General features: G+C 39.5%; 1 protein-coding gene across 1 annotated transcript in view; it reads left to right on the top strand.

The window, feature by feature from the left end:
* The first annotated feature begins 8,575 nt into the window (after window positions 1-8,575).
* FLRT2 (fibronectin leucine rich transmembrane protein 2) overlaps window positions 8,576-10,615 on the top strand; it is a 3,190-nt gene continuing 1,150 nt past the window's right edge. Inside the window, exon 1 of the mRNA XM_010131376.1 lies at window positions 8,576-10,580. Within this exon, the coding sequence (XP_010129678.1) occupies window positions 9,003-10,580 (1,578 nt within the window). The 5' untranslated portion in view covers window positions 8,576-9,002. The remainder of the gene's footprint in view (window positions 10,581-10,615) is intronic.

Below are 10,615 nucleotides of genomic sequence, written 5' to 3'. Positions count from 1 at the left end.
GGTAATGTGACACCATGCAGAATCTCATCAATGATGTATCCCCATGCAACACATTTAAAATGTGTCAAGATGTTGTCTCCACAGAAGCAATGTTTAGTTACTTAGGTCACTAAAAGCAGCTTTTTCAAATTATCCACAGACGTTTTTCCAGGCTGCCCACATATTTCTAGATAAAAGCAAAATGTTTGCTTCACAGCGTAGAATAATTTATAGGTAGGAACCAATTTGATTGCAGAGAAACAGCAGGTTGCCTTCATTTTTTTCTTGGTATAAGATACATTATGCTAAACACAGTACAGAACATTTGTGTTCCAAAAGGGGAATTATTTAAAATTAATTTAGTATTATTAGTTTCTCTCAAACAGACTTGTCCAGTTTTTGACACAGAAAGCTGTAAGCCCTCTGGAAGATGGTCAAGAAACCAAACAAAGAATATCTTTCTTTCCATTTACTATGTTAAGTGCAGCTGTCCAAAGGCATATAATTCCACAACAACTTTCACGGTTTTAAAATGAATAATGTAAACACTATTTTATGCTTTCATGAAATGAAATTTTGTCAAAACTTGTCTTTTGGGGTAAAAAGGTCAAATTTTTATTCTTCTTGTATTCTATTTTCTCTGTCTATGGTCATGAATAATCAGAAAGCATTGGACCTCAGCACATTTCCTATTGAAAACATAGTCAAAACTGGTAAATCTCCATGAAAGATTTTGGCTTCAGTGAAATCATGTATTTTAATAAAAAAGTATTTTGCTGAAATGTTCCAGATAGTTTCTCATGTAAGATTCTTTTCATTTGCCATTTCCAACTTTCTCAATCCAGCTTGACATCATCACATAGTACATTGCTGAGTTTATGAGTCTTAAACGAGATCCATCAAAACTGTTTCACCTAAGATATCCGATCAGTTCTTTGGGGATGAGAGACTAGGGGATTAATTCACTACCATACAAAATAGGCAGTTCTCTCTTTTTGTCAGATTTGTGAAGTTTTGAACTATAGAGCACTAGACTGGTGAAAAATTAGACTAGTCCTTGGGGGAAGGTTAATAAAGACACCAATAGCACTTTGCTAGTAGGTGCAATGCTCCATTTAATAAGAGTCCTCGAGGTGATCATCTGTTCCTCTTTGCCCACTGGAGTGAAAATATCGTGATGGTCACCATCTGGAGTTAAGTTTCAACAATCAGCAATTTCGTAATGAAAGCAAGGATATTTCTTTATAAACAGTTGCTTGGGCTATCAATGACTTTGGGCTGCCTTGAAGTCCTACACAACTCAGAAGCTCATGTTAGTTAAAAGCCTGAGGTTCTGCACGTTTCCCTCTCCCTTTGTTCTGTGAGGGAGCCCTACCTGCTTGTGCATAGGCAGGTAAAGATTTTGCTTTTTAATTTGCCATGTGCATCCTCATTACCTTTTACTCTTGACAGCTACACTTAGCTGAAATAGTATTTTTCACTGATGCCTACATTAGAATTCAGGACTCCACAGGCAGAAAGTCCTTAGTGGCAGTTTTCCATTTCTAGAACTCTCCTTCTGGTTCTGCCAGAAGGAAATTGAAATGATCAATAACAAAAATCCGTGTAAGATTAATCTGTGCAGTCAGACATTCAGATTGGACTGGGTGGTATGACAAACCAAAAGGTAAATTTGGATGGATAGTACAGCAGTGTCCACTAATGCAACCTGGACTAGGATACGTTCTATTTCTTTGACATCTTCCATTAGCTGTTCTACAGCCTTTCCTTTCTGTTTTTGGTTATTAAAAGCAGTCGTATTCCTTGACCTACACTGACTATGACGGGAATTGTATTGACATATAGGACATCAGTGTGCATGAGCAGGGATGAATATTTTTTTGTCACAGACTGCAAACAGGTGTTTCTGGGCTCAGAGGTGTATTAATTATCACAGGTGATACAGTCTTCATGAAGTTATGCAGCATCAAGTTTAACTTTTTAACTTTAATGCAGCATCAAGAATAACTTCCATCATGGATAAATAACTGTTAAAGAAAACACAGGAATGAAGATATATTAGTCTAGGCAGGCTGTACTCTCCATCCACATCTGAATTTTGGGATTTCAACACCCACTTATGAGCAAGTCTGAGAAGGTGAGTAGGAAGTGTGACACAGCACAGTGTCCAGCAGATTGAATGGCAGCCTTGAATTAATGCCTCTTGAGGCATTAAGGCCATTGTTCTTGTATCTATTTCAGCCCTGCTTCCCAGAGTACAGTGGCCACTCTAGTGATTATGTCTTATAGTTTGTCCTCTCTTTAAGCCTGTCCTTGTTCCTACTAATCTGTAAAAGGAGAAAAATTTCCCGTACCTGAGCTGTACCCTTCACAAACCTCTTTCTTTTTTCCATTGCTAACTTCTTCCCCCTCTCTCTTGCATGCTTTGTCATACCTGTGATAATTGCACTCTATAGTAATCCACAAGTGAAAAAGCCTTGAACCACGAAGCACATAAAGTTTGAGCTGCGAATAATGCTTATTATTAGAATATAGAAATATTCATTTTCCTGGTGATAAAGTGCTATATTTTTGTCAGGCATGTAACAGACACTGTCAAAAAAGCCACCAGTCACTAGTGATCCTGGACATCTGTGAGGAAGGAGAAGTGTGTGCATGTGTGTTTAGACAGACCAAGTGGAAAGCAAACGAGTTCCACCTTTATTCATTTATTTGTTTATTCAAATGAGAGAAAATTTCCTGCTGCCTTAGCTCCCCCTCCTGGCGGTCAGGAATTGGGCTCGGTCAGGTTCCTGAAGAACCTAAGAAGAACCTGTCCATGACCCAGATTTCCAAAGACAAAGGTTTTGTTGATTATAATACCATGCCTTTTAAAAAGGGATTTTTCTGAAGCTTGAATCCTTCTGGGAAATGTGTCTGCTTAATAATTTGCAGGAATGTAACTGGAAAGAGATAAAAGGCTTGGAGGAGTGGAAGGTTAGAGGAAAGCAAGGGGGAGAAGGATGGCAACTAATGTCTTTACACTCATTGCTGCAAGATGTACCACTCTCTAACCTTCCTCCTGCCTCCACCAAGGCAGATTCAAATCCATTTCTTTTGCCTCCAGCAGGCTGCCTGGTCTGAGCTTTCGAGAATAAGTGAAAATTGAGAGGCAAATCCAGAAACGTCCTGATGAGTGCAAAAGAGAACAGATGAGGGAAGAGCCTATTTGTGTGCATTTGCTGAATCATTTTGCTAATGGTATGGAAAATACAGTAACACTTTTCTCTGCCAAAATATGTCCATATAGACTTCATAGTGTCTGTAACAGCGTGAAGAGTAGGGTTTCCCTCCAGTACTAGCTACTGATCATTATCCTGACATTCACTTTAGAAGAGAGCACCAAGGATGGTTTCTGCCCTCTCTCTTCACCTTTCTTTCTCTTTACCTCTTCTTAAATAATACACATCCATGACTATGAAGCAGCCACAGCAGCAAACACGTAAAACACTTTTCTGTAAAAGTGTTTTGGTTCCTTTTGGTCATTTTCTCTGTGCTTTTGATTCAGATATAGTCTCATATTAAATTTTGAACACAAAATTCAAACACACAGAGATACATATAACTCACGGAGATACATATACAGTAAACCATCACTGAAGGCTCCTAATCATGTTTAGAAAAGCGGGATATTCATTCATGCGTAGATGTGAACTCTACTGATATGGAAAAAAAAAGGGGATTTGTCAGGTATTATTCAGTAATTATTTTTGTTACGAAATGATAGAGATACAGGGGAATTTTTCTTCACCACTAGGAACACTATACTAGGTTTCAGAGAAAAGGAATTAGATTTGTTTTCTGGTTGTCATTCAATTCCAGATGTAATAACCTTGTATTTACTCTATATTCAAATAACAGAGAGTAAGATTATGACTTGATTATGACCCTGGTTTGCAGTAAAGCCAAGGAGATTTATGCCAAATGATTTTGTGCTAAATGAGAGTCACTGACTGGTAGTAATGAAAAGAGTAGGTATGACCATTTAGTTTTGGTTTTGCTTGCCTTTCAGCTTATGTTGCATGGCACTCAGGTTCAGATAAATGGGTGAACTTCTAGGAAAAGTGATGCTGAGTGGTTAGAATATCAGAGAAAAAAACCTTGAATTCTTAGGACCTATTTTTGATTATTTTCAGGATTCCTAGAAGGAAACAATATCCAAGTGTTGTTAATTTTATTGCCTCTAAAAAGAAAAAATAGTCTTAATATAAATTATGGGAAGACTAATGAAAACAGACAACCTGAGTTCAGGAGCACAAGAGAACTCCAGTACTTACAGCTGGGCTTTAAGGGCTGTATAGGTCTGTAAGTATCCATATGCAGGCTGTGCTCCGTATGCTGTCTCCTCCCTTTATTCTCTGTCATCTCCTGTGAACATTATTAGGTTCTCAGGCAGTCGCAGGAGCCTTGACTGCTACACCTGGGAGCGCATGTTTGGAAGGCGGCAGTATGAAAGGTGGGGAGGATGGCCCTGCGGGCAGCTTTGGATCTCCTTTATACACAAGAGACACAGTCACTCAGGCAATACTGGTCAGTGAGGTAGGAAAGAGTTACATGAGCAAGCTGCTAGTGGGTTGTTGGATTTTTTTTTTTCCTAGATACCACAAATTCATGATTGAGTAGCATTTTCAGTAATATATTAAATATTGAAACATGTTCATTTATTGAAGCAAAATTACTTCATGACTATGCACAGCAGGGTGACTAAAGCTTGAAGTTGTGTGTATGATTCTGACCAGTGAAGGGAAGACTAATAAAATCTTCACCTTCCCAACTTGCAGCCAGTTGTTTCAGCTTTTAAATACCTTTAACCAAAACATCTTGAAGCTGTTCAGTTCTAGTGTTGAACAAAAATCTGAAATTTTTATTCAGTATGCAAAGTCAGAATTGTTCTTTTCCAGCTAGCATTAGTCATGGCAAAAGGCAATTTAAATAAGGTAGGTATGAAAAATGAGAGTGAGATATAAATGTTTCTCAGAAACTCCTCTTAAGATATGAAAGGGAACATTTTCATTAAAGTCAGTAACTCAGGTCACTAAGCCAAATTTTCCAACATGGCCACCTAAAAAGTGTGCATCTGATCTCATCTATTGCAATGTGCTTTTCTCAACTTTATTATATCATTCCTTAAATCCTAATGGTATTCAATATCCCGGCTGCAGTAAGTCAGGAAACGTCCTAGACACTTAAAAGACTTGGCTTGTGCTCAAGGAGGCTATAGTGAGAAGTAATAGCAGTCAAGTGTACAGGGTGAAGAAATAGAAATGAAAACAACTGAGGTGGTGATGGGCAGGTGTCTTATTATTGAGGCATTTGCCTATTGACTTCTTTAATTTTAAGTGAATTACAACAGATTCCCTTACACTCATCTTCTCTTCCCAGATTGGTTTTTAGAACTTTCCGACTTCACAATAAGCAAAGTCACTGTCACCTATACTTTATGAGATTTACAGTTCTGAAGATTTACAATCATGAAAGCTAAGGAGTGCCCTTAATCCCTCCACTTCCAAAATTCTGCTTCTGCAAATTATCAGTTCATTCGCAGAGAGGCTTGATTCAGTTCTTGTAAGAATATTGAAAACACAGAGCTTGCTCTAGGAAGCCGGTATGGCAGGAATGGGGAGAAAGCTGAATTACTCTACCTGCCTTCAGTTTTGGCAACTTGCTGAAGAAAATTGTTTCAGCTTTTCCAGCCTTCTAGAATTTGCAGAGGAGATTTTTCCTTCACATAATTTCTTTTTTAAAATCAAGCAGGTTGTTCAACTCTTCAATCTTTCTAATGTCTGTGGGGCAGAGGTTTCTAACACAAGAATGCAACTTTTGCATTAGGATCCCTAAGATTTGCTGGAAAATACTGCAACTGTAACCACGAGTTAGTATTAAACAGTTTATTTAAACGCATTCATTAAAGGTATCCTTGCTTCCTCCTTCCTTCCCTCTGTCACATCACAGTAAACCCTAATTAGATTTGTCCTCATGCTCTTTCTTAATACAATGAATGCCGATTTTCTGTACTGAGTTTTATTGTATCATGTTATTAAGGACTGATAGCTGGAGATTAGAGTACTGGCATTAATAAAAGAAAGCCCTTTCTCACCATCCTAAGAGGAGAAAACAGTAGTAAATCTTTAACAGATTTCAAAGGGCAAAATCCATGTGATAAGAAAAAGGTGATAAACTCCAGAGTTCTGTCTTCCAGAGTGGTGGGCAGATACACTTAAGTGACTGTCCAGTCAAAGCTGTGTTGTAATAGCAAATGAGAAGTGCTGTGTATTTGACCTGTTTTGCTAGAATCGTTACTGAAATGTTTATTCAGGTGCCACATTTGCCTAGGTAAGATGTACTCTGGGCAGAGCCCTAGAGTAAGGTGAACGCATAAATCAGTTTTAATATGACATTCCCTCTGTGGAAGATTCCCATCAGAGCAGGAGCTGCAGCTGCCGGTAGCTGCATGTCCTCAGCTGGACTGTCTATCATACCTGGGAGTCAAATAAAACTTAATCAGCAATCGGACTTATAATCGAAAGAGAGCTCAGTGCAGGGGACTGGCCCTGTTTAGGAGGTATGCTCTCTCTCTCTGAGGACGGGGAGGGAGTGAGAGAATCATTATTATTACTCGTGTGTGGTCTCAAGCATCTCAGAGGAGGTTCTGCACATCCTTTCTCGTTTTAAAAGGCAATGTCATGATGGATCAGAGCAGTATGATCTAGATGGGAGCCAGGGCATATTAAAGGCAGATAAACTGTCACACTTTGGCTCATGTTAGAATGTAATCCTGTTAGAGTTTCTCCACTGTATCACGTCATCTTACATAATTGAAAAGAAACCACTCTTGACCGAAATATGCCTGTGAGAGAGGAAACCTTGAACAGTGGGATAGCTAATCTTAACTGTTTCTAGAAGAGGTCAACACACAGTGTAGCCTGCATTATAGTGTGTGTACACTTACCATTTGAATTCATAATTATAAGCTATAGGACTTTGAGGGTCTCACTTTTTATCTTCAACAGTTCTAGCATTGCAACTGATGCCTGATAATGCTCCATATTAATACAGTAGTCTACAAGTGCAAGGTTGCATATTTGTCTGACACCTAAAGAGACTTTCTACCCTGTCAGTCCATGGGGAGCAATCCAAAAGCAGCATTTGGGACATGTTATAAACTGCACAGCTGTAGCAGAAGTACAAGCTTTCATGCACTCCTAAATTACATTCTTTCTGAATTACCTGGATGGTGCTTAATCTGCTTAAATAAAGGGGAAAAAAAAGATTTTTAAACATGATTTCTGTTCACTGAAATTCTGTTTTCCTGAAATCCCCTCCGATGAGTTTTGATCTGAACAAACAAGATCTGAAAAAATAATGTGTTTATGTAACTGCAGTTTAAGACCCTGAGATGTACACATGCTTGGTACTTGTCGAGGTTTATATTATTCATTACATTCAAGTATGTAAAATGCAGCATTTTTTTTCGATCTTTAGAACCAACATAAAACAATACAAGATGATGTTATACAATACAGTATCTTTCCTTGCATGCTTTGGAGAGTTGAATTGTTAGCTTATAGATGTCAATAAAAAATAGTAGGTGGGAACATAAAAATTTAAAAGTACGCTTAGCTGAAAATGTGTATTAAAGGACTTATTTCTACTAAAGCTAACAAATTTGTGTATGTAGTCATTTGCAGACAACTGTGTAGCAGAATTAAAAGAAGTATCTAACCTTTATGGTTTCAGAGAAAGTGCTCTCCTGCAAAACTGCTTTAGTTTGAACTGATATGCTAAAACAATAACTTAGCAGATATGAGCCTGTTTCGTTTAGTGGAAAGCTAATTCTGAAATCTGTTGACAGCACAGTCACATCAGAAACAATATCAAGATGATAGTTTTAGCAAATGCATGCCTTACAGCAAGGTATCTTGTATCTGTGGGTTACCATACTTCTTTAAAAGACTCTCCTCATAAGTAACTAATTTACCGTAGTAAGGTGCAATAATCTGGCAGTGCTCATTAAGCTGGAGGATATATATAATGGCATTACAGAAACAGAGGCAGAACATTCCAGAGTCTGGTAGGAAATGAAAAAAACTCAGAGTGTGATTAAATAATACGGCTCAGAGTATACTGTGTCAGGCATCAGTGAACAGCATTCACTGAAGTCAGTGGTTCCTTAAAAGAAAAAAAATACCTGAGCAGAAATTTCCAGTTAAATGGTTTAGTTTTGCATTTTAAAAATGTTTTGGGTTGTTTCTAAAATGTTGTGTACCCTCACAGACTGTGAGGGTACAAAGACTGGAGGTACAGTATGCAAACACAAGTGATAGATCTGGCCTTCACTGAAGTGACTGGAGATTCTTCAGTCTCTGCAGTGACTTTGCATCAGTTCTATTTCAAGACTATTTAATAGTAGGATTAAGCCGATGTTTAATATTAATGCCTTTTTTCCTACAAAACTATAAAGAGCACAGCCTTAGAGTAGTCTTCGAATGTGCTTGATCTTCCCTATTAAACATTTCATGCTGTTCAGCTTTTTCTTTTCTCATTTCTTTTACAGGCAGGCCAGATCTGGCAGATAGCTGATATGAGGACTTTACAACCTTCAGAAAACTGAGTGTAACACCAACAGACTTCAGTGAAAGGAAATATTATCCCTGCAAGCAACTCATACACAGACAACTTTTGGTAGCTTTAAATTAACCTGTTGCTCACCTACAAAAACATGGCTATTGTTTCTTTGAGCACACATGGAGGAAGGCAACAAACTTTGTAACCCTGGCTAATAAGACTGTGGCTTTCTTATTGGAAGTAAGAGGCAGGCCAATTATAAAAGGATTATTTTATACTTAGCCTCCAGGACTTCACCTCTGGCCTGAACACTGCACATAATGAGAAGCCAATTTTAATGACCTGAGATTTTGCTACCTGTGCTTTATTATTGTTATCAGTTCTTTAACACTTTAATACTTTATTTCTTTAAATTAGAAATGGGTTCATGGACTGCAATGTGGCCCACGGATTGGGCTGTTCTCATGAAAGCATGGCTTATCTTTTCCCTGGGGCTCTACATGCAGGTCTCCAAAACTTTGGCCTGCCCAAAAGTGTGCCGCTGTGATCGAAACTTTGTCTACTGTAATGAGCGAAGCTTGACCTCAGTGCCTCTTGGGATACCGGAGGGTGTAACCGTCCTCTACCTCCATAATAACCAAATTAATAATGCTGGATTTCCTGCAGAGTTGCACAATGTCCAGTCTGTGCATACAGTCTACCTGTACGGCAACCAATTGGATGAATTCCCCATGAACCTGCCCAAGAATGTCAGGGTTCTCCACCTGCAGGAAAACAACATTCAGACCATTTCTCGGGCTGCCCTTGCTCAGCTTTTGAAGCTGGAAGAGCTGCACCTGGATGACAACTCCATCTCCACTGTTGGCGTTGAGGATGGGGCATTCCGGGAAGCCATCAGCCTCAAGCTTCTGTTCTTGTCCAAGAATCACTTAAGCAGCGTACCAGTAGGCCTTCCGGTGGACTTACAAGAACTTCGAGTAGATGAAAACCGAATTGCTGTCATTTCAGACCTTGCCTTCCAGAATCTTACAAGTCTGGAGCGTCTGATTGTGGATGGCAATCTCCTTACTAATAAAGGCATAGCTGAAGGCACCTTCAGCCACCTCTCCAAGCTCAAGGAGTTCTCAATAGTGCGGAATTCACTGACATATCCTCCTCCCGATCTTCCAGGTACACATCTGCTAAGGCTCTACTTGCAGGACAACCAGATAACCCATATACCACTTACAGCCTTTTCAAACCTCCACAAGTTGGAACGTCTTGATATTTCCAACAATCAGCTTCGCATGTTGGTAAAGGGGGTATTTGATAATCTCCACAACCTGAGGCAACTCACTGTAAGAAATAATCCCTGGTTATGTGACTGCAGTATTAAGTGGGTCACTGAATGGCTCAAATTTATTCCTTCTTCCATCAATGTACGGGGTTTTATGTGCCAGGGACCAGAGCAGGTCCGAGGTATGGCAGTCAGGGAGCTCAATATGAATATGTTGTCATGCCCCACCACCACCCCTGGTCTGCCCTCTGTCATCACTCCAGTCCCAGCTACAGCCATACCAACTACGTTAGTTCCCACCCCATCAATTCCTCCCCCAAGCAGCAAATATAATCCTCTCACTCCTACCATAGCCACATTCCCCACTGTGCCTGACAGGGAGGATAGAGAAAGGGTGTCACCTCCTATATCTGAACGGATTCAACTCTCCATCCATTTTGTGAATGACACTTGCATCCAGATTAGCTGGATGTCGCTTCTTACTGTGATGGCATATAAACTCACATGGGTTAAAATGGGCCATAGTCTGGTAGGAGGAATTGTTCAGGAACAAATAGTTAGTGGTGAGAAGCAACACTTAAGCTTGGTAAATCTGGAGCCCAAATCCACCTATCGGATTTGTTTGGTTCCGCTGGATACCTATAACAATTACCGAACTGGAGAAGACACTGTCTGTTCAGAAGCCACAACCAAGGCTTCTTTTCTGAGTAATGGCAGCAACATCCCCTCCCGCCCTGAGCAGACGACTTCTCAGAA

Source organism: Buceros rhinoceros, unplaced genomic scaffold (genome assembly GCF_000710305.1).
Source record: "Buceros rhinoceros silvestris isolate BGI_N320 unplaced genomic scaffold, ASM71030v1 scaffold1272, whole genome shotgun sequence".
NCBI classification, from domain to species: domain Eukaryota; kingdom Metazoa; phylum Chordata; class Aves; order Bucerotiformes; family Bucerotidae; genus Buceros; species Buceros rhinoceros.
The sequence above is the reverse complement of the archived record's forward strand: the minus strand, read 5'-3'. Positions and strand labels throughout refer to the sequence as shown.